Source organism: Cyphellophora attinorum (assembly GCF_001299255.1).
Source record: "Cyphellophora attinorum strain CBS 131958 chromosome Unknown Contig28, whole genome shotgun sequence".
Classification (NCBI taxonomy): domain Eukaryota; kingdom Fungi; phylum Ascomycota; class Eurotiomycetes; order Chaetothyriales; family Cyphellophoraceae; genus Cyphellophora; species Cyphellophora attinorum.
In genome coordinates this window covers 81,390-106,809 of record NW_017253256.1, presented here as the reverse complement: position 1 = coordinate 106,809, position 25,420 = coordinate 81,390, and the positions used below count along the sequence as shown (strand labels likewise).

Below are 25,420 nucleotides of genomic sequence, written 5' to 3'. Positions count from 1 at the left end.
AAAGCCAGTAGCCCGGACGTCGAGTCTGTCACGCGCTCCTTGTGTCGAAAACTGGCATGGCAACCATCGACGAACGATATTGCCAAGTGTGCACACGATTGCTACGCACGGCATTCCCCCGAGTCTGCACCCCCGCCAGACTGGACAAGTCTTTTGGGCGAACTCTTGGACGCGTCACAAACAAGGGTGATTTTAGTCATCGACGCTCTAGATGAATGTTCGCAGCCTGAAGAGCTTATAAAAGCTCTGGCCAAGGCTGTCGACCCACGGCCTGCAGTGCGGCTCTTGTGCGCTTCAAGAGCTCATGTATTGGTGGATGAGTACACTCGCGCTCGCGTCATCCAAATAGACACGTTCCAGGCGAAGGACCAAGATGATATGAAGATCTTCATCAATACAACTATCGAGCAGAGGCGGCAATCACTCGAAACTAGAAGGAGCATATTTTTCGGTGCAAACGGGACACAGCTGTTGGCAGATGTTGTGTTAGCACTCGAGGAGGGCGCTGCTGGAATGTTTCGATGGACGCAAATCTGGTAGGACGTCATCTTGCCGGTACAAGCTCGAGAGCAGATCGTTGATTCAAAGAACGCACGAGATCGCATTGCCCAGATCAGGTCGGGCGGATCAGCCTCTTTTAAGAATGGTCAAGAAGGCCACGACAAGTTGGCTGCCGCGTACGGACAACTATGGGAGCTCAATTCGCGTGTACGAGTGGATGAGACATTACAGTATCGATTATTCCACGTGGTACTCTGTGCCTACGAGAACTTCACGGTCGCCCAGTTGACTGACGCCCTACGGGTTGACCCCGAAGGTGTGCAGGAGTACAACCAGGAGCTGGAAGCAGAACAAGTCGAATGGCTATGCCATAACTTCTTGGTTACAGCCCCGAGTTCGAAGTTGGAATGGGCCCATGAATCAGCGAAAGACTTCGTGGTCAAATTCAAGGACGGCGACAGATTAATCTTCACTGACTCAGCCAACCACTCTTACATGTCGCAGGTTGCTCTTCAGGTCTTAGCTGATCGTGATCACGAGGTCTGGAAGAACGCACAGCTCGATCTGACTGGCTTGCTGAGGAGTCATGCCTCACGGTCAGATCGTGCACTGGACGAGGAGGCGGAGATGATGGCACTGAGTCTTGAAAATGCCCGGAAAAAACGAGCAGGGACCGCCCCGGACCCGACCGTGTCGCACTGGCAGTCGATGTTAGCAGTCTTAGAATCGAGCGCCTGCTTCAGTGCTCTTATTCCAGTTCTGGAAGCGACATCATTTGCGGTCTATGTGCTGATTCGATTTTATGTACCACTTGAGAAAAGTCTGCCGATTGGGTGTGCTCACTGACGCTCTCAGGGCGAGTCTGCGACATGCAATTGACTCGCGTGAGTCAGCCTTGCCAGCTGTCATGACTCTTGTCAGGCTTCTGTACACATTTTGGCATTCAGGGCTTCGCGCTGACGGCTTCGGCGGCCACGCAGCGCAGCTCGTGCGTGACCTTCCCATGACAATAAGCGAGCCAACCACAGCCTTTCTGGATATTACCCGTTGGTCCTGTCAGTGTGATTCCACCGTGGCTCTTCGTCTCTTGACGACGATCAATGTCACAAGCCGAGCTCTATTCGAGAAGTACATGACGCAAGCAAGACTGAAGCTTGACCGAGCTTACTGGGACCGATATATTCCTGAAATATTGTTTCTGGCTTGTAAGTGCAACAGTGACAACATCGTGCCCTGGATCGTCGCGGTTGCTGAAGAGTCAGCAACGGCAGACTTCACGGTGTCCGAGCTTCTGCGGATGCAAGATGGGCAAGGTCGTTCTCCCACCGATATTGCGGCTTCTCATCAGCATGCTGCTGTTGTTCGGGCTCTAGTGCAAGCTGATGACCGTAGCAGGACGAATTCCGACCAACACATTCAGGCTTCTGGTCCACATCGACATACTTCTGACGGCGTCCATGAGCCGCTTTTGTTCACACCCATCACACGTAATTATCTGGGGCAGCTGCCTATTCATTATGTTCATCATTACACGATCAATGGGCCTGTGAAGTCGACCATGGACACAATCACGTTCATGCTTACGTACGGCGCTCAACATGCGACCTTGTATCCCAGCGCGGTGTACGATCGTGCGGAGGATTTTGGAGCATCTGCGAGAGTGAGTATGCTTCTTCATGAATTGTCGGGACAGTGTTCGGGGGAACGAATTTCACATGCACTCGTCGAAGTAAACCAAGACCGGCTCATGCGTGTGATGCTCGATTACGAGTTTCAGGCTTTTGAGGCATACGTGGTTTCTCTGGCTGCCGATGTCGACATTCCTGATCAGTATCGCCGCAGTCAACTCTTGTTTCATAGAGATGCTAAAGGCAATCTCCCGATCGATATGCTGTTCGAGGAGAGAAAAGACGGGGAGGATCAGGAAACCATCGAGCTTATGCTCTCTTACGAAGCCAGATGGATGGAAGTCACGAATAGAGGACATTCCGGATCTAAACGACCCACGGAGCTGCTCAATGGTGACTTTTTCACTGCCCTGGTGAGGCGTGGCAAGGAGGACTACCTAGAGGCAGACTGGGTGAAGTCGATCATGGAGAGGTACGACATATACTGCGACGCACCCGAAGCAATTATATGGTATCACGAAAAAGCGTGGATGGTCGACTGCTGCGAAAATTGTGAAGCAGAGTATGAGGATCGTGTGGAGCAGACCAGGTACTACTTTCGACATGAGTACGATGAATCAGAAAAGAGTTCGAGCGTTGCCGATAGTACTTTGAGCGACGAGGAAGAAGATGACGGGAGCGAAGATGACAGCGACAGTGACGGAGGCAGCTCGCCCAGATCCCTGCCTTCTTACCAGTGCCGCAGAGATAGCATGACCACGCACCGTCTTACAAGATCGGTTTCTGCAGACTGATCTCGACTCAATCGACATGCCGACTCTCCACCCCATCTCCCGTCTTCTCGACCAAAACCCCTTTCCCATCGCCCTCCACCTCCTCCCTCACCCCCCCAGTCACCTTCTTCCTCTCCCAATCCACCTCCAAGTCCCGCATATAAACCGCCACCTCGTCCTTATCCCCAAAGATCTCCGCCACCTCCTCCAACGGCCTCCCCAACGTGTCGGGAAACCACACCCACATCACCACTCCACCGATCGTTCCCGGAATGATAAAGCACAAGTAAAACTTCCAGCCGATGGTGGCGAAGGCGGTGGGGGCGCTTTGAAGCCAGATGATGTTCATGAGAGAGATCATGGATACGCCGAGACAGACGCCTTTGGCGCGTAGGTGCGTGGGGAAGATCTCGCCGAGGTAGGAGAATTGCGTGCCGTCGAGGCAGAGGCCGTAGAAGACTTGGAAAATACTGCCAACATCATCAATATCTCAGAGTCATGTAAAAGGGGTGGGGAAAAGGAGTGGGGGGAGGGCTTACAAGAACATAGCGACAGCAGCCTGCAATGCCGCGTTGTTGTCGCTCGGCACGTATTGTGCAACCAGTGCTGCTTCAACGATGAGAGTAGCCATGCATCCCAATACTCCGAAAGCGATGTATTTGTTACGTGGGAAGCGGTCGACGAAGAACATGCCCATGACGTTCATGCCGAGTGCGAAGGTGAGCCAGGCCGCGGGATACAGGAGTTGCTTGGTGGGTGAGAAACCGAGTTGGGAGTAGAGGGATGGGCCGTAGTTGTTGATGACGAGGACGCCGGAGCATCTGAGACTGTCAGTAAGGAGGGCAGGGGATTGCGAGTGGGGAAAGGCAGCATACTGTACGATACCAGTCGTGCCAATGGCGAGGAAGGCACGTTTCCGATACGATGGCTTCTTCCACATTTGCACCCACGAGCTACCAAGTGTCCGATCGATCTCAATTTGCTTCTGAATCTGATAGAACTCTGCATTTGCAACTTCATTTTCTGGATCCGTCGGATCAGCGTGTAATCGGAAGAGAACAGCCCGCGCCTCTTCGTGCCGGTCCTTCATACACAGCCATCTTGGACTCTCTGGCATGAACGGCAAGGCAATGAGAAGACATAGCGGCCAAAAGCACTGGATCGCAACAGGTGGTCGCCATGTATTGTTGCTCGTGGTCTTCCAGAAGAAGAATCCGAAACCGACCCAGCCTTGGATCGTGTAGCCGAGCACAAGCATGACGGCATGAACATCGACGAGGGCGCCTCTGAGATGGACAGGCACGATCTCGTTCATCAGGATGGGTACGGCTGCGAGGATCATGAATGCTGAAGCGCCGGCCACAAAGCCGAAGGCGAGGAACATGCCGATGTGTACGCTGCCGGCAAGGAAAGCACCGGATAGCAGGGCGAGGAAGGCGGACAGTGCACAAGCCCATCGACGTCCGTATTTGTCGCAGACCCATGGCAGGAATAGAGTGCCAAGGACACCGCCGGTTTGGAAGAGCCCATTCGTCGAGGCGATGAGATCTGTTGCATTTGGCCTGGTGTCAAGCTCGAAATACTGGATGAATGACGGCTGGCCAAGTGTGGTGCCTATAATCGATGCTGTGTAGCCATAAGTGAGCGAGCCTAATCCCAGCGTACATAGAATAAACAGCGTATAAGCATTCAACCTCTGTCTCTTCAGTAATCCTTCTCTATCGTGTAGCCCCATCTTGTTGGTGGTCTATGGTTGTGGTACGAGTCTACGGACGACAGTGATGCCTTGTGCTCCCTTTTGAGGCATCCCTGCGCTCTTCATCCTCGGTTATGAGCATGCTTGTATCCTCGGGTGAGACTCTTGACACGCTTGCCTTTAGGCTCCATCGCGCTCGCGTGGAGGACGGTATAACGCCGGCCCCGGACATTCGTGCGACTTCATCCCCGCAGGTGTCTTGAGGATAAGATTATCAAGCTTTGGCGTGCAGAAAGAGCACGGCGGCAGATGCCCCAGATCAACCTAGGCACATCACCGAGTCAAGATAAGTGTTGTCAGAAAGTTGGAGGAAAACGATAAGCGGAAGAAGCGATATTTGTGGGGGTGACGAGGTTGCCTGAATGCGGAGAAATTCTCCATTGATCACTTGCATATCGTGCAACGCTTCTGCTTGCATGTCGACCCTGTTCCTGGTCTGACCCATTGCCAGTAGCCGGAAAATGCCCTCACAGGAACACCTCAACATTCACCTCCAACGTACTGACGGGATATCTCAACTCAAACTTCTCCAACACACTGGGATGTAGAATCCCGAACACGCCGACCACGCTCTCCTTTCCGCCCACCCTGACATGTATGCTCGCGCTGTGGCCCTCGAAGAACGTCGCGTCTTCCACTTCTTGGATCCAGTACTCCATATTTTGCACCTTGTTGTTCTCCGCCAATTCTAGTCCTTCTTCTCGTGTCGTGAAAGCGGTCTTGAGCATGGACATAATCCGATCCATAAGGCCGTGGACGACTTCGAAGCCAGAGGTCTTCCCGTACCATGCGGCGGCGAAGTGACGTTCATTGCGGGCTTTTCGTTCTAATTCGGGCGCCTTGAAGGCGACGTCGGAGACTTCGAAGACTTTCATGGGGAGGGAGTGGTGTTTGTTCTCGCGGATTGTTTTCAGGAGGCCGGGGAGGAGGGAGGTGCGCACGACTTGGTACTCTGCTGTTTTCGGATTTGCCAGTCGTACCGCCGTGCTGCCATTATCCTTTCGATTCAGCCAGCCAAAGTTCTCGTCGTGCGAGCAGAGGATCAGAGGCATGACTTCGGCCCATCCGGCCATGGCGCCTCGAGGCGAATGATGTCGGAGAGTTTGTTGATGGGGAGGGGTTGGGCGATGGTGGTGCCGACGGAGGGGAAAGCCCGTGGCAGGTCATTGAAGCCGTAGGCGATGCAGACGTCTTCCATTATGTCTGCTTGATGCAGAACGTCGGCGCGTGTAGGGGGGATGGAGACTTCGAGGAGGTTGTCATTGGTGCTGGAAGGCTTGGCGACGTAGGACATGCGGGTGAGGAGCTCGCAGATCTCGGATGCGGAGAGAGTGACGCCGGTACAACTGTTGATGTAGTCGACTTCGGCCTGGGTTTCACGCGGGGCGAGGTCGGGTACGACGCGAGTCTGGCCGTTATGCGGGCTGATGATCTTGATGGGCTCGACTGTGAACGGTTCCGAAGTGTATTGGGAAAACATGCAGACTAAGATATTGCAGACGATCTCGACTTTAGTGCGATCGGTCGCTGTGATCTCGATGAAGACGTTTTTCGTTGAGGTGGTGATTTTTGAGTGGTTGCCGTTGATGATGGGCGGGAGAGAGCACACTGTGCGGTCGGCGTCGTAGATCACAGGGTAGACGGGAGAGTCCCGAATGATGTGCAGGTAACGCCCGAGGTGGCGGTCTGATTCGTAGAAGGTCATGAGTTCGGCGCCATTCATTTCGCGGGTTTGGTTGAGGGGGATGAATTTGATGTCTGTGGGTTTGAGGGCTTCGTAGGTGAAGGGTCCTTTGATCGTGTCGAGATCGTGGGTGCCGACGGACACAAGAGTTCGTTGCCGAGCGAGGTTGGCGTGGAGTTTGTCCTGTAGATCAATGAAGCTGGCGTAGCGGGCTGCGTCGAACGTGACGCCTCGTAGGATTGCTCCGGAGACATATGGTCGAACCTTTTCGCATTCGGGGCTAACGGTCAGTGTCTCGAGTTGGCCGCTGACTGGAGGCTTCAGGCTGTACATTGGTGCTTGAATTTTATGGTTGAAAATGTTGAGCATGAGTTGGATTCCTTCGAAGCAGAGCATGTCGTAGCGGTTGGCGGGAATTTCGATCTTGAGTTGTGGGGGTTCTTGGACGCCGTCGACTATGGGGCGCTGTTGATCGGTGGTGTCCTCATCAAGCTCGATGCCGAAGTCGAAACATAGCTCGTCAAACTGCTTTGTTGTGTATTCCTGCCCGAGAGCCTTGAAGAGGGCGGCCTTGTCCACTGTGATGGTAGGCATGGTGGGTGGTGAACGGAGCTGGTGGTGCTACCTCTGGTCGGGCTGGACTGGATCTCTCAAGATCGCTTGTTGGGGCGACGAGCGCTATGCTGTGAGCTAGGTAGCCACGACTGACTTCAGCGCCTGTTATCCACTTGAGTCCAACTTGACCATGTCGAAGAAACATTTCTTTTCGAGTCACGTTTCGGGAATCTTGGCATCTGTGGCGGTGAAGAAGGCAGATGTGGCTGCACCTTAGTCATGTGTGGCTTACGCGCGGTTGCCTTTTCTTGGAGCAGTATCTGGCCCTGCTTGCCTGCGGATGATGTAGCTCGCAATTTACAGCCTAACCTTCCACAATACCCACAAGCATTATCACATCCAGAGTCCAACGCGCCAGAGGATCTATAGAGTGCTCTTGAGCTGTCGCCTTGAGGCTCGAAGACCACGGATTAGAGCCGGCCCGCAAATCCTGGTGCCCCTCGCACATGTACGTTGCCCGCTCAACTGTTTACCGCTCAGGGCCTACCCGAAAGGAATGGCCGAGTCGACGTGATCGGACCTCTCAAGATCGACAACGCAGCAGAGTAAGACTGACACGATAGCATACTAGATCTTCAACGATTCACTGGGTTGCTCCTGCAGTTTTGGAGCAGTCAACAGAAACAACGACATCACGTCTCCTTCTCTCCCCCCACCCGACTACACAAAGTCCTGCGACGCCAAATCCTCAAGGGCAGCCTGACTCCGCGTCCGAACGAGTCTCTTCAGTATGGAGGGACAAGGAGAGCAGGACGAGCTCTACCCGATCGCAGTATTGATTGACGAACTCAAGGTATGCTCGACTGGATCACCATGTTTGTTCAGCTCGCGGTGTATGACATTACTGACCTTCTCAAGCACGACGATGTACTCCTCCGCCTCAATGCGATACATCGCCTCTCTACAATCGCCCTCGCGCTTGGTCCCGAACGAACGAGAGAAGAGTTGATACCCTTTCTAGACGGTGAGACAAAGCGCACGTGCCACTCATGAGCAGCGCTGATATGGCGTGGCAGATTCGGTCGAGGATGAAGACGAGGTTCTGACTGCCCTGGCTGACGAGCTGGGCAATTTTGTCGAGTATGTCGGTGGTCCGGAGTACGGCCACGTCTTGCTCGCTCCGCTAGAGAATTTGGCGTCGATCGAGGAACCCCTCGTGCGCGACAAGGTAAGCATCTCCGTCGTGTCCATGGTATATACATCTAACTCGTCCAGGCGGTCGACTCGCTCAACAAGATCTGCGAAGAGCTGTCGAGTCAACAAGTCGAAGAATCCTTCATTCCTCTAACGATTCGCCTCTCGAAAGCCGACTGGTTTACCTCGAAGATCTCAGCTACAGGTCTCTACGTGGCACCATACAAGAAGGCATCGCAGCAGTCGCAACAGGGCCTACGGCAACAGTTTGGCCATCTCGTACACGATGAGACCCCCATGGTCCGAAGACAATCCGCCAACAACCTAGCAAAGTTCGTGAAAGAGGTGCCCATACAGATTGTCATCGATGAGATGATTCCTCTGTTCCAGCACTTGGCTGGTGATGATCAAGATAGTGTCCGTCTGCTCACAGTCGATGTCCTGGTCTCGATCGCCGAAGTTATTCCCAAAGAGCAGCAGCCTAGCCATGGTGTGCTTCTCACAGCACTGCGCAGTCTGTTCGAGGACAAGAGCTGGCGAGTACGATATATGGTCGCTGAGAGGTTCGAGAAGATCGCAAAGGCTGTCAACGAGGAGGTCGTCACACGCGACTTAGTTCCGGCATTCGTCAAGCTCCTGAAAGACAGCGAGGCCGAAGTACGGACAGCCATCGCCAGCCAGATTCCGGGCTTCTGCAATCTGCTCGACCGGGAGACACTCCTCAACGAAATCATGACCAGCATCGAAGACCTCGTCTCGGATCCCTCACAACACGTCCGAGCCGCACTCGGTACCCAACTCAGCGGTCTAGCGCCAATCCTCGGCAAGGACGAGACAATAGCACATCTCCTACCTATGTTCCTCCAGATGCTCAAGGACGAATTTCCCGATGTCCGGCTGCACATCATCTCCAAGCTCGAACTCGTCAACGATGTGATCGGCATCGACCTGCTCTCGCAATCCCTCCTCCCAGCTATCGTCCAGCTTGCCGAAGACAAGCAATGGCGTGTTCGTCTAGCCATTATCGAGTACATTCCTCTTCTCGCCAAGCAGCTCGGCGTCAAGTTCTTCGACGATCAGCTCAGCATCCTATGCATGGGCTGGCTAGGTGATACGGTCTTTTCTATCCGCGAAGCTGCCACCACGAACCTCAAGAAGTTGACCGAAGTCTTCGGCGTTGAGTGGGCAAGCCAATCGATAATTCCGAAGGTCGCCAAGATGGGTCAAGAAGCCAACTATCTTTACCGCATGACGACCTGCTTTGCCATCACAGTATGTATCTCCTGTCGCCCCCATGTGAACAGCACTAACAAGTGTCTCCAGACACTCGCACCAGTCGTCACACTAGACATCATTCGCGAACATATCCTTCCCATCATGGACCGCCTAGTCTCCGACCCCATTCCCAACATTCGATTCAATGTCGCCAAGTCCTACGCCGTACTCATCGATACCCTCCGCAAACTGCCTGCCGAAGGCACCCTCGCCGAAGCCGAAGCCTCGAACACACCACCTTCCTCAAAAGGCCAAGATCTCATTAGCACACAAATCCTGCCCAACCTCGAGAAGCTGCAAGGAGATGACGACGCTGATGTGCGGTACTTTGCCACGACGGCCGCTGGTGGGAAGCCTACAGTGCTGGACGCGGGCAGCAGTGGTGGAGCGGAGCAGATGGACACCGAAGAGCAGCAGTAGTCTTGCTGTAAGGAGAAGTGCTTGAAATTCGGATCACCGTTCTGTGTCGGCAATGCAGATGAGAGAGTCGCTAAGCCGCGGACTCTCACAGTCAACGTCAAAGAGGTCACAGCCAAATCGACTCAGGATGAGGACAGACGTGCCAAGCTTGATGGCGATCGTCCGAGTCTTGACTCTATCGTCGACTGATGGGATGGTAGGGCTCGCAAGGAGTCCGGGCGGCCTCTGGGAGGGACCACTAGTAGAGCTGCAAAATTCGATAAAGACAGACAGATCATAATTCATTCACTAACGTGGCTTTCTGGTGCTTTCCAAGTTGTGATTGAAAGAACTGGGCGTTTTCCGCACAGCGCCCTCCCTAGCCAGACAGAACACGATGTGTCATCCGTGACACTAACGATTAAGTGACGCTCATCTCAAGCCCACCAACCTGAAGAGCGTGATATTGCTATAGCTTCAACGCCCTTCCTGACCAAGAAATCCATGACCAAAAAATCCATGATGAACAGTATACACAGCTCGAAAACAGAAGTTGGTAGGCCTGGAGAAAACGCCCAGTACTTCCAGTCACAGCTCGCTTGCTCATACTGCGTGATGATAGACCAAACGGTGTTCTCTGTGTCGCTGCTCCCGATACAACCATATCTACAGCTGAATTGAGTTCGATGCCTGATATCCTGTGGTGGACTTCACGGTATCAGGCCACACTAGAATATAAATGCCACGCACGGTCACGCCGTGCGATATGAACGGTTCAGGGGTCGTGGTACGGTCATGGGGGACCACAGCGATCATCTGGTGACCTGTGTGACCGACTTGCGTCTCGTTCAAGTGGAGGGAACCAACAGCAAATGTCGCCGCTACCCAACATACGGTGTTGTCGAAAAATGGCCGAGTGGTTAAGGCGTCAGACTCGCCCCTCGCGGACCCGATAGAAGTCTGCGATAGGCAGGAGACCTGCCGTATGAGGAGAGCATCATCAAAATAGCTCTACTGAACTCGAAACCTCCATCGTCGCTTCTGAAACCGAACGCCTCCTAGATTCTGCCTGTGTTGTTTGTCATCACACGGCAATCATTCAATCGATGGCTGCTCTACGCTGTAGAAGCTGCATCCAGCGCGATTTACTGCATTGACTAGCTACAGCGTGACCAGCAACTCGACTATCTGCCACATTTCTTCGATCTATTCAAACGAGCTTGAAGCTGCAGCTCGGACAAGGTAATTCAGATTGTACTTCAGACCGTGGCAAAGCTCGGCTCGTTTCATCTCCGCCTATCGCTATGGCACTTTCGTTTCACCCTCTGTTCGCAGTCCCACTTCTTGTCTCTCCTGCTCCACGGTACATCATCCGGAGTGGTTCGAGCGCTGCCAAGCAGGCCTCGACGGGACCCTAGCTGACAAGGTGAGGGCGGCTTACTGGGCCAGACAGGGAATGGCACCAAAGTACCGCCGTTGTGTTGTGGTGCTGATACAATATTGTCTTTTGAGCCGAACAGTTTGTATCAGCCATTGCCGAAACCCTACCTGACCCATGCTCCTCAACCCAGCACGCCAAGAGCACAAACTCCTTTAATAACGCTGCCGAGGAGCTCGTCGACTCGCGACGGTGCTTCCTCAGTACCATCAGCAAGCTAATAACATTCATTTCAGGGTGCTGCGCACCAGGCTGGTCCTATTCTAGAGTCCTTCATGTGTTGACAGTCTACAGTATCGAATGCCGAGCGGCCGATCAGTACTAGCGCGGTCGAACCAACGCTCGCTCATGATAATTACGGTGTGTCCAGCGCACATTCATCACACCACAGCCTGATTCAACGCTACGAGCCTGACTTCTGCTCCAACACCAGTAATATGACGGACCGCACCAGCTCCGACAGCGACGCAGACATATTGAGAGTCGCGCTTGGTGCGCCAGCTCGTCAGGTCCTCGAGCATGCCCAGTCCAATGGTCCGAGAACCGGATGGAAGGATGGCTTCCTCTCCAGTGAACACGGCTTTTGTCCGGCCAACATCGAACAGTCTAGAGTCCATCTACAAAGCACGCTTGGCGCTGTCTGGCTCGAAACATGCCAACGACTGCCTGCGCTCATCCGGAGGGGTGCTGTCGGCAACGCTCTTAGGTCGATGCCGCTGATCAGTGGTTCATCAGACACAATCCCAGATCAGGCGCTCTGGGCGGCATCGGTGGCTCTAAGCAGAATAAGTGCAGCTCTTGCAGCGGAGAATGCTATGATCTACTCGAAAATCTCACACGTTGTTCGTCATACCAACGAATTGCCAATCACGCTTTCATCGCCTCACGAACAGCTACTGGAACGTCTTCGTCCTGAGAGTGGGATCGACTGCCCATATCATGATCTGGTCAGCGCACACCTATTGAGCGATATCGAGCAAAAAGAGGGCGGCGTCTGGCATGCGAATGTACACTCTGCAAGCTCTCGGATTGTTGAGCTCGTTGTGCAAGCGCAAGAAATGGTTATTCAGGAGGCGGCAACCTCTCTGGTGCAAGTGCTGCTGCGAATGAAGCGGGCTGTCGAAGAGGCTGTTCCGTACCTTCGTCGGACTCCTGCAGAGAAGTTTGTTGGGCTCAACGCGTTATGCCACCACCTGAGCCTCGAAGATCACTTTCTCGGACTCCCGATCTTCCAGGTATTGCATGCAGTCATTGGTGAGCCGGCACGACTTGAGCGCGTCTTACGCCAGTTCCCAAAGCTTCGGAAAGCTCTGCCTCTGAACATCCGAGCATTTCTCGCTGCCATCGAGAACCATCATAACATATCGAAGTTTGTCGCTCAGTCAAGCGACATGCAGCTTGCGAAGGCCTGGCAGGCTCTGGAAACAGCATATCACGGACCAGGCGGTATCTTGCCTCTGTACTTGCAAAAGCGTGATGCTTGGCGTAGCTGCGTCTCTCGGCTTAGCCGTCCAACAGCATCACAAAGACCGCCCTGGGATCCAGAGGACGACTCGCTAATGGACTCACCACAAGTGGATTTCGAGGACCAGCCATTCACGAGATGCAATACTCGGGCGAAAGTGATTTCACGATCATTGGTTGACACTGATCCCAACGGTGCCACGGCCCTGATTACGCTGGCAACCCCCGAGTCTGATGGATTGCCATTCGAGAATGGAGATCGACTGCTGGTGATGCCACTCAATCCGTGGTCTGAAGTTGAAAAGGTGTCGGCAGCGCTCGGTCTGGAGAACTTTCTCGACGTCTCCGTACCACTGTATGGCGGCACCTCGTGGGACCTCTTCGCCAGGCAGCTGGGTTCAAAGCAGTCGTTACATGCTCCCATACTGACCGTCAGAGATGTGCTCAGATACGGCCAAATTGGATCTTTGACGAAGGAACACATGAATGATCTGGATGCGATGTTTCACGGCACCTCGCCCCTAGTCAAGAAGCTGTTGGCGTCCGAGAGCTGGCCTGTGATGGGCACTCTTGGCGATGTCCTTCAACGAGCCATTGAAGAGGTTTCTCCGATCGTCTGGGACACTATATTTGACCTGGAGCACCTGTCTTGGCTCACACAGCTGGTCTCAGTTGGCACACCACAGCTCTACTGCATCTCAAGTCCTGCGCTCATGGGCTCTGGACTGCCCTCAGTGGTCAAGATCATGGTCGAGAGAGTGTCTTACGACGTCCCGGTGGAGCTTGATAGTGGACTGGAGTCGACGAAAAGATTTGATATGACAAGCCAGGCATTACATCCAGATCCAGACGATATGAACGAGGCGGACCCTGGTAATGAGGACGAATTTCCATTTCTCGTCGGCACTGCACCAGGCTTAATCTGCGTATGCATAGCACACATATGCAGCACGTAGCCATGTTTGCCGACTCGCGGAGTGTAGGAATGTTCCGAAGCTTCTGGCGATCCAGATCCAACACTGTTGCCAGACTTTGCTTTTCCTTGCGCATCAATCACAAGAAAGGTTTCCCTTTCGCGAAGAGCTTGAGCGGTTGCAGGCTACAGAGCAGATGAAGGTCTTCTCGACCGCGCGCAACTCCACCACTGGACTCGACAGTCGACGGCTTCTGGCATCTATCGTGCTAGACCAGGGTCAGCTGCTCTGGGATATGCTCATGCCTGTCTCAGAAGGCGGTCTCGGGGGCCAGCTCTACATCTCGGGATCGATCGACCTATTTCACTCCGTTGTGACAGGCTTGAGGCGTGCGTTGTACAATGCGGACTGGTCGATGCAATCCATTTCAGCCGAAGCAGCCGTCAAGGATGCCGTGATGAACGGCCGCATCGTGCTGGACATCCACCCGGATCCGATGGCCACGATGACGAACAAAGCCACAATCAGCCTGTCTCAATTGGCACAGCATACAGGGCATCGCACAGACTTGCCCAGCTGGGTTGCTTATCGAGGCCAAGTCTACGATTTCACAGATCTGCACCAGATACAACCTTGGCATGCACAGACGATGAAGCTGTATGCTGGTCTTGCAATCACCGAGAAGTCGACATCGCTGCTCAGCAATGGTTCCGACATAGCAACTGTGCTGCCCGCGTTTTACGTCGGATCTTTGGCATCCAAGCCGGCATTCGCTACCGAGCATATGCGAGCGCTTTACGGTACGTGGGTGAGGTATCTTCACTCGGTCGTGGAAACGCTTACAGCGTTCTGCTTCGAGGCCAATAGGCTCCTGGAAAGAAGCACGACATGGTTTGGACCCGAGAACAATCGGCAGCCACTCTTCGATTTCCTGCGGCTGCAGCATCGGCTTCTCTCCGCTTCTGTGTCAAGCATCTTCGGGCTGAGCTTGCAAGAGTTGCATCTGCGTACCGCATTTGCGCATGTCATCGGTGCCCGACCCGATGCTGAGCTCCCTGATGTGATGGGCATCATTGCCCGTGCAACTAACTCGCCAATGGCCGCGGCGAGCAAGGACGAACTTACTACAATCATGAAGCTGAGCGAGTCGACCTATCTGACACCAGCTCAAATCGCAAGCATTCACCAGTACTGTCAAGCAGCGACAGCCATCGAGCTGCACCTGCTCGAAGGAGTTCGAGAAGAGGCGTCCGTCGCGCTGGAAATGATTGAGACCGAAGCGGAATTGACGGACAACGACTTGCCGCCAAACGCAACGACAAAGCTCCTCTGCGGCCTTGAGCGTATCGCTTGCAGATACGAGTCATTCTGGCAGCACATGGCCATCGAAGGACTTGGGAAGTCCTGCGTCGCGAGGACTCGTCTTCGTGCCAAGTATGATATCGTGCAGCGGGCTACCGACGGGACTTACTCGTCAAAGGTTCTTCCGCATCCGTCCTCGCTGTCTGCGGTGCTCCGCTTCTCGGATCAGGCTGTCAGCTTTGCGGATCTGGTCGATCAGGCGATGCACGCAATCAACGAGGAAAGCCTCGTTGCTGCACCGACCGATGACACGAAGGATCTTCAGACCACGAGACATCGCCTGGTATCGACTGCATACGATGCTATGCAGAATCGCAAGGCAATGAGATCACTCGCCTCGTTCCTTGGCTTGAGTGAGCCTTCAGTCAGGCGTCTTAGCCAGCTACCATCCGAAATCAGCGTCGCTTACATCATGTCTACCTATGGGAGAGGTCGTCTAGATACGGGTCACGTTCGCACCGACTCTGCTGCAAACAGTGTTTTGCGCACAATGGACGAGCAGTTACCAAGTGATGCTCCACGTCCGCGGCTGATCCGGCGGAGAACGAACGCAAGCTCCATATCCAGCAGCGCACCCCGAAGCATCTTTTCGACGCCAGCTGGAGCCGATACTCCCTACACCATGGCTTCGGTGACATCGTCGCCTCAAGCTACTTTGCCTCTTCAACTGACACTGAGAGCAAGAGACAGGTCGAGTTCGAGAGCTGGAAGCCTGTCGTTCAAACCCATGAAAGGACCGCTGCCCGTTGCAGTACCAACAATCACAAGGGCTGCAGCACCTGGAATGCCAAGGCGCCAGACCATTGCGCTAGGCTCGATGAATCCAGCACAGTATGGGACTGGGGAAAGCTACCAGCGGATCCGGGAGCAGCAACCAAGAGCCAAGCTTATGCCGACATTGCTGCCTTCACCGTTGCTACCTGACATGGTCGCGCAGAATACGATGACACGAACGGCTGAAATTGGTGAAGCTACACCAGAAGAACTGCCTGCGAAGGAACAGGGGAGCGCCGACCAAGGTGACGTACTCTCTTCCTCGGACGCTCGTCCGTTCGCAAGGTATGAGGCTTCCTCCCGGACGCACCTCGATGCTTACGTGGCCAAGGAAGCTCCGGCACTCGTTCCAACGGCAGCATCGAAACCGAGTCTGAAGGCTCCAACCTTTCCTCCCTTACGCAACAAGATCGACCAGGTGTACTCTTTCTCCATCTCTGACGGCCTCGCTGCAGGCGAAGTAAGGAGTCAGCACATTGACAGCAAGCCTGCAGGGTTGGGAATCTACGATCAAGCCGCTGTCGACCACCTTGCGGACGAGAAATCAGCGCCCGGCTCAAACTCCGACGGCCCTCGCCATCAGAAGAGGACTCGGACGGTTGAGCGGATCTTCTCTCACTCACGAGAAGAATTGCATCACGAGAAGCTAGTCTCGGAAATGCCTCTGCCATCCCGAGCAAAGACGGCCAAAGGCAAGATTGATCGTGTGTACACATTTTCTGTGTTTGACGGCAATGCTGCAGGACGGCCTCGTGCTAAGCATGTATCGCCGACTACTGGACACTGGGTGTGGGATCAAGGTGCTATTGATGAGGTCGCAAATCTACTTGCCAGACCGACCACAAGGTCGCCAAGCGTCGAGAGGAGATGCAAAGTGTCTTCACACATTCCAAGACTCGTCGAAATGCCTCGATAGTTAAGCATGATCATCTCCTCAAGATCACAAGAGTCACCTCGAAAGTCGATCGACTGTACTCATTCTCTGCGTCTGACGGGCCCATTGCCAGGAAGTCGCACGCAAGAGCTCAAGGTCTCACGGACACATCACGACCCTGTCTATACGATCAAGCCGCCATCGACAAATTCGCAAGCCGAATGGCGACAGTTGGAAGGACTTCTCAACCACTAGCCAGATCCGACGTGCAGAGTGTCTATACGCACTCTCGAAGTGAGCTGACACATCCACCGGAAACCTCAGTTGTCATTGAGCTCAAGCCGTGCCGCCGCGAAGTCTTCCCAACGCTACTCATGTTATCGAATCGACGATTCGCACACGAGCCCTGCGCACAATCGAGCAAGCATCTGTGGCGAGGCCCACAGACCCTACAGTGCACAAAGCAAAGCGATGCGGGCATACGAACCACGCTCGGGTATGTCGGGATGTGGATGTCTCCAGGATCACGGATTGCGAATGCCGCCTTTGAAACCGCTATCCTGGGAACGAAGGCACGGGGATTTGGCCGTTCCCGAAAACGTTACTATTCCGGAACAAGTGCAAGCGCAATCAGCTCAGGCATCTGGACTGCTGAGGCGTTAAAGGACGTTGCTCGCGGCGGTCGAACGCTAGGCTATGTCGGACTCTGGATGTCGCCGCCTTCTATGAAGATCAACGAAGACTTTGAGCTGAGTCGCCAAGGTGTGAGGATTCCTGCTCTGAGCGCCTCACCGAACGCACTGCCTAGCAGTCAACCAATGGACGAGAGCCCAAAGTCGTCGGTGGGATTTGCTGCGGGGCTGTGGCCAAATATCGATCACGAAGGCACCAGCGGGATTGGTCTTACCAAAGGCTATGTTGGAATGTGGATGAGGCCTGCCTCTCGGATTGGGAATGAAGACTTTGAGTACTTCGAGAGTGAGTGCAAAAATGCTCGCCAGAAGCGCAACATACGCAAGCCATGCAGATCCACATGGGCGTTCGCGCCTGTGGTCGGCTCTATGCAGAAGTTATGGGATCCTGCCATGAGTTTCAACCAAGAGTCCCTAGCGCAGGGTGCCTTGACGCTTGGAAGTGTTGGCATGTGGATGAGCCCGCCTTCCAGAAAGATCAATCACGACTTTGAGCAGCACGTCGTTAACGCAACCAACTTCCTACTCAGAAGCAAGAACGACTTGCTCAACAGGATGGCACATGACTTTCAGCAAATCAGCGCAGAGTTGACGGAGTTGTCGTTCTCATCTGGCAGCGGAAAAACCTTGATTCGATCAGTGATGGTACTCAACGACTCTACAGTGCCCATCATTCCAGAGCGGTGTCAGCTTCCAGCGTCTAGAACGCAAAGTCGGACGCTCGGTCAGGTCGGGCTTTGGATGTATCCGCCTAGCAAGAAACGAAACGTCGACTTCGAAGCATACCGAGCTGTCACGGATGCGATTCCAGACACTTCTGGCAAGCGACTGAAAGAGTCGAATGGGCATGACGTGAAGCCGATGTCACTGACAGGCGCCAAAATCGCACAACTTCCGAGCCACAAAGGCTACACTATCGGCTACATTGGTATGTGGATGGATCCGCCATCACTGAAGACGAATGAGGATTTCGATATGGCGAAAGACACAATGCAGCTCGCCGGTGGAGATCCAGAATGGCGCAGAAACGTTTCATTTGTCAATTTCGGTACCAATTTACCCGTCGACCGGGTCGCCAGTGCTCCTTCTGAGTCGTCGGTCCTGCCCGCAGCAGGGCTCCTTCAGCTGCCAGTAGCACCAGAATGGGCCACGTGGGGCGACTCGCCTACTCTGCCTGCGAAAGTTGGGCCGACGCCAGTATTGACACCAGACAGCGCCGAGTCTGCCGCTGCAGCAGCAGCAGCAGTTGCCGAGTTCAATATACGGAGCCATTCTCGGCATCAAAGCGAGCGCATTGACTTTGACGAGCGGATGAGGAAGCTAAGCTTGGAGCTCGAGGATTTCGGCATTCCGGACTCTTACCTCGATGGAGCTACTGCGACCGGTACGCCAACGAGTGGTAGGGCGCCTTCAACACTTGGGGATTCTCCTTTGCTGCCGATTATGCTAGATCGGAGGGCGGAGCACGCAGTTGGTACACCGGAAGTCCCCTCGAACCCGTGGCATGAGGACGAAGATGAGCACAACGAGGAAGTTGAGGAAGGGTGCACGGTCGAGCATACTTTTCCACACCCGCCTGCCACCACACAACCAGCACAGCCGACGGCCATGCCAGATAGACGACCGCCACTAGAGCAGATCAAAACTTCGCATCCACAGCATGGGCGAAGCGGATCGAGGCTCGACGAGAACGGCCTTGAGATCCTCTCGGCGGTCACATATACGCCCAGCATGAGCTCACAGTCTGCATCATCCGGGCAACTTTCGACAGCAAGCGTACAGGCACATGGTGCTTCACGTCCAATCATAACACCAGCGCAGAGCAGACCGCAGCGACCAGTCGTCGTTCGAGGCTTCGGCAGTGCGCCGACCGTTCCCGCAGCGAAGCCGACCATGAGGGGCGCAGATCAGCCTCTGCTCTCGTCAGCAACTATGGCGCCAACACCGCCACCTCTGCGCTCTCAATCTGTCAAAACGCCAGCTGCGCCGTCCCGCATCAGTTCAGTCCGCAATATGTGGGAGAGGCGCGCCTCGCTTGTGATCAATGATGTCGACAGTCCGACATTGCCTGCGGCAATGAGTCCGCTTAGGGCAAGGAAGACAAGTAGCAGGACCAGAAGTCCGCCGGAGCCGTTGAAGTTGGTCAGGAGCAATATGGTGGCGAGGAGTAATAGTAAGCGGGGAGTTGTGCCGGGGTTTGAGATGGTTGGGAGTGGGAGTGGAACAGGAGGCATGGGAGAGCGGATGATGCACGGGATGGGTGGGATGAGTGTTGTTAGTCCGTTGAGTCCGGAGGTTCGGGTTTGCTGATGAGGTAGCGACAAGGGTCACGGAGACGTGAAGCGCTGAGGAAAAGGATAGGGTGGTAGGATGGCTGTTGGGAGCGTATCTGGTGCCAGAGGGAAGGATAAGGTATCAATACATGAAGACGGTGAAGCGCTGTGTGGAAGTAGACAGTTTACGTAGGAATTGGCCATCTCTCAGATTAGAACTGTATTCGCTCTTCTGCGGTGTTTGACAGATTTCGGCTGCCTTCCGCTTGATAGCCGTCCTCGCGTGTAGGCTGCATAGGTGGTAAGATTCGGTGATGGCACACCTAGGAACACGCGTTACAAGGGTATCAGGCATGCATTGTCATATGGATAGTTCTATGTGCGTGACGTAGTGGCAGGCTGTAGGACGAGGTTCTTATAGGCGACGTGGGGGGTCGCGCTTGCCGTGTCCAGGCCTGACAAGCTTGAGCAAGGCGGAATTCCAAGGTTGGTATCCGCGGCTCGGCCGGTGATCTCTTGGCGTCCGTGGTTTGACTTCCAGTTCCCGACCCTGCTCTCCTGTCTTTGAGACCTTGTACCTCGTCGCCTGGTCCCATGGTTGTTCCTGCCGCGACAGTCTCCCGTCAACGACGCGGGACGAGCCGCACCGCCGGCTTTCGCTCATCGCTCATCGCCCTCGAACGGACAGGGTATCTGCGGCTGGCAGTCTCTCCGTGACCAGCAGTTCCCCCTACAGAGATGTCCCAGCCATCGCGATCGCGGGTAGTTTGCAGTGAGTGCAGAGGTGGGCCGTCTGCTATACGCCCTTAGACACGATGTGCAACTTGCCAACGCCGATATCACAAGTATTGTGGCAATCCGTCGCCGTCAATGGCCAACTTTACGTGGAAATTCTTCTGCTCAAAGTGCTTGAGGAACAAGAGCACAGCAGCGGAGACGTCGAGTATGGGTTCGAGCGATCTGGAACGGGCTTTGGCTATGAGGCGCCTCGATCGGGCCCGATCAGACATTCTGCGCAAATTGGGCCCAGCAACAAAGAGGCCCAGCTCGGCCGTCGGGGTGTTCGTGTCTGATAGCATTGCTGCGCCGTCTGTGGTGGGTAACCTTGAGTCAATGCGGTACTGGGGGACGCTGCGCTGACGATCCCTTCATAGAACAAGCCCGAGCCTACTTTGTCTGGCATGCCGCAGGAGATCCTTGAGAAGATCATCGGCTTCGCCATCCCAGAGCGCCTGAAAGCTCGGATGTCGTATGCACGCTACGGGTACCAAGGAGAACATGACTACGACGGCTGGCCGCTGTGGATCGATAACCTGACACTCGTGTCTAAGCGGATATACTGTATCGTTCGGCCACTACTCAGGGACCGTGCCGAGCTACGGGGCACGATCAACGTTCTCAACGGGTGCAAACTGGATGAATATTTTGATGTGGTATATGCGAAGAGGAACGCTGTCAAGCGCTTTGAGGAACGGGTTCGTGTGATGGATCCCGTCGTGCGTGATCTGGAGTCTTGGATAGAGGAGGAGGGGTGGGAGGTGCGCACGTTCGAACTCAAGTATAAGACTTCACATTAAGGGACGGTCGGCCAAGATCAGGGGACGAACGGTCTTGCGAGAGAACGGACGAGACAGTGTCTGGCGGCACGACCGCTGCACGACAAAGAGAAGTCGTACTTGGAAACCGGTAGTTGGCGATCAGAGCTCGCGGACAGGCGAGCTGGGATGGCAACCGGGCGCTCTAAGCGTTCAAGAGTTGGCATCACTTGACTTCATCTGAAGCTGAGCTGATTTCTCGTGATCGCTTCTGGGGGCAATCTCTTGGCATTACTTTGTCTCCATGACAGCACGGAAGTCTTCGACCCGCCACGACAATATCAGTACGCGGCGCCGTCCTCTTCGGGACGACCTCATCACCCTTTGCTTCGCTCGACATCCACATTGGACTCCGCGAACTTCGTCCAACGCTCGATCGTACGCACGCGCCGTACTCCGCATCGATTGGTCCTTCGCGAAATGTCTCAGGTCGTATCTGCGCCGCCATGGGTAGGTACAGCAGTCCTTCTCTCCAAATCAGGCGCTAATGTGGTTGATAGGAGAAGCCCGGACCTACTCTCGCCGGCATGCCACTCGAAATACTGGAGAAGATCATCGGCTTTGCCATTCCGGAGAGCGTCATTGTCGAGGCAACATATCGGAGCGAGTTTTCGTCTCGTAGCCGCTCGACGGTCTATGTGCAAGATGAAGCGTTCCAGTGGTTCCAGTCATCAGACTTTGGGGATCGCAGGAAGGTATGGGATTCCGAATTTTTGCTCTTGTCAAAGCGCATCCGTACGGCTGCACTGAGAGCTCTGTCCACGCGTATCAAATACCACTGCTTCCGGCGTTTTAGCTTTCATGGCAGCAACTACCGTCTACCTGCTTTCGACAGTGTCGTCAGAAGGAAGTCCATCGACCACTTCGAGAATATGTTCACCAACGCGGCGGGGTAGCCGACCGCGCTCCTAGAGCATATAAGTAGCCCGAACATGAGCTGTGTCGTTGAGTGAGACAACGAGTGCTGGACCTTAGGTGATGAACGTGAAGGAGCACGAGCGTAGGCAGGAGCACCTACTGACACTCTTCAGCAGCCAACCCTTCGACTTATGCCACGGTATGGAGTCTCGATCCTGTGCAGGTAACTAGCATGCCAACCAAGCAGTTGCGCGTTGAGGCGATCACTAGGTGTCTTTGTCACTTGAGCACCCACAGAGATCAGAACAACCTTGAACTTCTTTCAGGTGGGGTCGTGGCATTTTTGACTTCACTTGTCCATGCATTTCCCTTTCCACATCATTCGAAGTCGACAGAACTTGTCGCCTTCGCTGAATCGTACATCGTTGCGCCTTGTTCTATCGCCACTCTGCTCACGATCACTCAATGCAAGTCTACTTGTTCAGCGCCCCATAGCATCGTACGAATTGAGCGAAAGCCTCGCCATACTCTATCGCGCCTGTCTCCAATAACGATGTCCGGCATCGTTTCTGCGCCGTCCTGGGTATGCTAACGCAGAGCACCTTCTTCAACGGACCGCTGACTATGTTCTAGGACAAACCAGAGCCGACTCTCACGGGCATGCCCCTCGAGATTCTGGAGAATATCATCGGCTTTGCCTTGCCAATGGAACTCAAAATCTCAGCATATTACGGCATTACCTCTCGTGAGGAAGACTACTTCTTGGAGCTACTCAAACCACTCAACTGGCGCCAGCTAACCTCTTCCGGGGTCCTCTACGAGAGCTGGAACCCAATGAGCATCCTGCTCGTGTCGAAGACCATCCGCAAGACTGGCCGAAAGATCCTTTCCCAACGTCACATCGAGTTCATGTTCGTCAGGTTGATGGAAGAACCTGTCCTCGACGACGACGAATATTATCGCAATTTCTACCCTATGAAAGCTGGCATAGTGAAGAAGGTTGAAGAACACGTCAAGCGTATTATCACCAAGAAGGAGGACTAGCTAGGCACGGCGAGCGAGTTGGACACAAGTGGTCATGACATGGTCGATGCAGCGGTACCTGGCCGGCTGGTACAACACAGTCCGTCACGAACACATCAAGGCTGAACGCGCCGACCGTCCGAGAGCGCCGTCAACGTGATCACGGCAGAGCATGAGTCGCCCGAGATCAGGGGTGGAAGGTCAGCAAGTCGTCCAAATAGATCGTGTTGCAAATGCATTTGCTGGCCAATGTGGCTGTGGCTGCTGATCGTCACTTGAAGCTTGGGATGGAGGCAACAAGTCATTAGGGAGCTCAGGTACACTCATCACTCTTCACCTGACCTGAGCGTGACTTCTTCGTTTGCAAGGTCACATGAATTTGCTGTAGTTTGTTGACCACGCCAAGACTTTGTTTCTATACGTGAACTAGTTGCAACCGTGTTCTCTTACTACGATATTCCACCACAACTACGTATAGTCAAGCTGAGAACGTCGCAACAGTCCTCTAGCCTTAACCTCGTCAATCTCAAACCTCCTTAGGCTTGCCCAAGATGTCTAAAATTCCCGCCGCACCAGCATGGGTAAGTCCAATCCCGCAACAAATCCCACCTCCAAACCACCGCTGACACCCTCACCAGGACAAACCCAACCCCAATCTCAACACCATGCCAACTGAGATCCTCAAGAAGATCATCGGCTACACCGTCCCCGACAATCTCGACATCAACATCACCAACGTTCACCGCATCGGCATGACATCCATCTCCTGGTCGCCAGAGTGGGTCTCGAACCTCCGCCTTGTCTCCCGACGCATTCGCAAGGTCGTACTGGTCGCTATGGTGAAGAACTGCGGCATTCACTTCACTATGGGAGAGCCTGAGGTCCGAAAGATGTTGAAGGCGAGTGGCGAGTCCATCCGGGGTAAGATGAAGGAGTGGGTCAAGTCTCAGTACAATCTGTCAGTCGGAGAGGAGAAGACGTCGTTGGGCGGTGTTGTGCACAAGGTGGTCAGCGTAGATCTTGCGTGGACTCAGGTTGTTGGGGACATGGCTGGTTGGGAGCTGACTCATTCCCCGGAGACGTATGCCTTCGTTTGGGAATACGCCGAATCTCGCATTGAGGGTCAACTTCAAGAGTAAGCCTCGCGACACCAGACGCGGACCGTCATCGAACAAACCTCAGTCAGCTGAAAGATCGGGACTCTGAGGCGGCGTCCAGTGGAAATCTGGTCGATGGCGAGGTCTCCATTTGTGACAAGCGGGAAATCGACACATACGCGACGCCACGAGCGATAGCTGTAATCTGCAGATGAGGTGCTGAGGTATGCCCAGCACCAGGTGCATCAGTAACCAGATCGGACAATGGCACCGTTATTTTCCGCCCCTTGTCCTCCTTTACTCATTTCCGTCCTGTAGCGTCGTTCATCGACCTGCATCCGCACTTGTAGTCAATCCGCGGTACTGACAATGTAATGTTCTCGCCGATTGCCGGACAACCTCTCCCTTTGGCTCGCATGTATAGCTCTTGCCGTCCATACTTCCTGCCCAGGACGCAGTCACTGAACGGTTAGCATACCCAGGAAGCCACAGGCGCGCTCCAGTTGTCTTGGCATCCTCGCCTTCCATTTCAACTTGTGATGGTACTTCGTCCATCGTGTTCTCATACCTCACGCAAGCCTCGGAAACTTGCATCTGCGCCCATCGTTGTCCATTGCAGCAGTCATCGTTGCTCGCCATCGCTCTCACTCACGTTCAGCACAAAGCTACAAACAGGCGGCCTACGAAACCTCGCCGCCTCTGGCCACCGCGTCAACATGTATGTGATCTTGTCTTCAGCCGTCATTGCACCACCATGGGTAAGGCTCTCTCACTTTCTTTGATCCGGCGTAAGCATGAAGACTGATGATCTGAGCAAGGACAAACGCAAGCCGGAGCTTGGGAGTATGCCATTCGAGATTCTTGAGAAGATCGTCGCCTTCGCGATCGGCCAAACAGTCAGCATTGAGATGTCGTTCAAGGGCAGAGGGCCTCTGGCTGTGAGCAACACTCTGCACGGCGCTATCAAGTGGTACCAGGCACGCATTCCAAATCTTCTGCTCACCTCGAAGCGGTTCCGCCGAGTCACTCAGTCTTTGCTGCCCAAGCTCGATACCCAGCTCATTATCGAGGTCCAAAACGCAGATGCGCTGAATAGTTCCATGGAGCGAGATGCCTTCGCTAGGAGCCGAACGTACCGACTGGCGCTGCGTCATTTCATGAAGCTCGTTGGCACTGTGCCCGACAAACAATGGATCGGCTGAGTTGCAGTCGATGAAGCAGGACAAGGGATCGATTCGAGTGATTAATGCGATGTCCTAAAATCCAACGCCAGGAAGGGAGACGCAAGAGT

The 25,420-nt window shown here is 54.3% G+C and overlaps 8 protein-coding genes across 8 annotated transcripts; 6 read left to right on the top strand and 2 right to left on the bottom strand.

Annotated features, from left to right (window-relative positions):
• Positions 1 to 2,930: 2,930 nt before the first annotated feature.
• Positions 2,931 to 4,637, bottom strand: AB675_11787 (High-affinity glucose transporter; the record flags this gene model as incomplete). Its single annotated transcript, XM_018140663.1, has 3 exons — positions 2,931 to 3,372; positions 3,442 to 3,723; positions 3,778 to 4,637. The coding sequence occupies 3 exons, from the start codon at positions 4,635 to 4,637 to the stop codon at positions 2,931 to 2,933; spliced, it is 1,584 nt and encodes a 527-aa protein (XP_017996763.1).
• A 488-nt stretch (positions 4,638 to 5,125) lies between these two features.
• Positions 5,126 to 6,936, bottom strand: AB675_11786 (Phenylalanine--tRNA ligase beta subunit; the record flags this gene model as incomplete). The annotated part of the gene is made up of 2 exons (XM_018140662.1): positions 5,126 to 5,645; positions 5,714 to 6,936. The coding sequence occupies 2 exons, from the start codon at positions 6,934 to 6,936 to the stop codon at positions 5,126 to 5,128; spliced, it is 1,743 nt and encodes a 580-aa protein (XP_017996820.1).
• Positions 6,937 to 7,687: 751 nt separating this feature from the next.
• On the top strand, positions 7,688 to 9,786 carry AB675_11785 (Protein phosphatase PP2A regulatory subunit A; the record flags this gene model as incomplete). The annotated part of the gene is made up of 5 exons (XM_018140661.1): positions 7,688 to 7,750; positions 7,816 to 7,921; positions 7,974 to 8,125; positions 8,173 to 9,363; positions 9,415 to 9,786. 5 exons carry the CDS (start codon positions 7,688 to 7,690, stop codon positions 9,784 to 9,786), a joined length of 1,884 nt encoding a protein of 627 aa, XP_017996742.1.
• Positions 9,787 to 11,640: 1,854 nt separating this feature from the next.
• AB675_11784 (uncharacterized protein) lies at positions 11,641 to 19,593 on the top strand (the record flags this gene model as incomplete). Its single annotated transcript, XM_018140660.1, has 3 exons — positions 11,641 to 13,593; positions 13,697 to 16,504; positions 16,552 to 19,593. 3 exons carry the CDS (start codon positions 11,641 to 11,643, stop codon positions 19,591 to 19,593), a joined length of 7,803 nt encoding a protein of 2,600 aa, XP_017996726.1.
• A 778-nt stretch (positions 19,594 to 20,371) lies between these two features.
• AB675_11783 (uncharacterized protein) lies at positions 20,372 to 21,133 on the top strand (the record flags this gene model as incomplete). The annotated part of the gene is made up of 2 exons (XM_018140659.1): positions 20,372 to 20,617; positions 20,711 to 21,133. The coding sequence occupies 2 exons, from the start codon at positions 20,372 to 20,374 to the stop codon at positions 21,131 to 21,133; spliced, it is 669 nt and encodes a 222-aa protein (XP_017996708.1).
• Positions 21,134 to 21,571: 438 nt separating this feature from the next.
• AB675_11782 (uncharacterized protein) lies at positions 21,572 to 22,047 on the top strand (the record flags this gene model as incomplete). Its single annotated transcript, XM_018140658.1, has 2 exons — positions 21,572 to 21,601; positions 21,652 to 22,047. 2 exons carry the CDS (start codon positions 21,572 to 21,574, stop codon positions 22,045 to 22,047), a joined length of 426 nt encoding a protein of 141 aa, XP_017996835.1.
• A 515-nt stretch (positions 22,048 to 22,562) lies between these two features.
• Positions 22,563 to 23,053, top strand: AB675_11781 (uncharacterized protein; the record flags this gene model as incomplete). The annotated part of the gene is made up of 2 exons (XM_018140657.1): positions 22,563 to 22,592; positions 22,643 to 23,053. The coding sequence occupies 2 exons, from the start codon at positions 22,563 to 22,565 to the stop codon at positions 23,051 to 23,053; spliced, it is 441 nt and encodes a 146-aa protein (XP_017996819.1).
• A 530-nt stretch (positions 23,054 to 23,583) lies between these two features.
• Positions 23,584 to 25,331, top strand: AB675_11780 (uncharacterized protein; the record flags this gene model as incomplete). The annotated part of the gene is made up of 4 exons (XM_018140656.1): positions 23,584 to 23,613; positions 23,671 to 24,167; positions 24,788 to 24,887; positions 24,948 to 25,331. 4 exons carry the CDS (start codon positions 23,584 to 23,586, stop codon positions 25,329 to 25,331), a joined length of 1,011 nt encoding a protein of 336 aa, XP_017996801.1.
• Between the last annotated feature and the right edge of the window lie 89 nt (positions 25,332 to 25,420).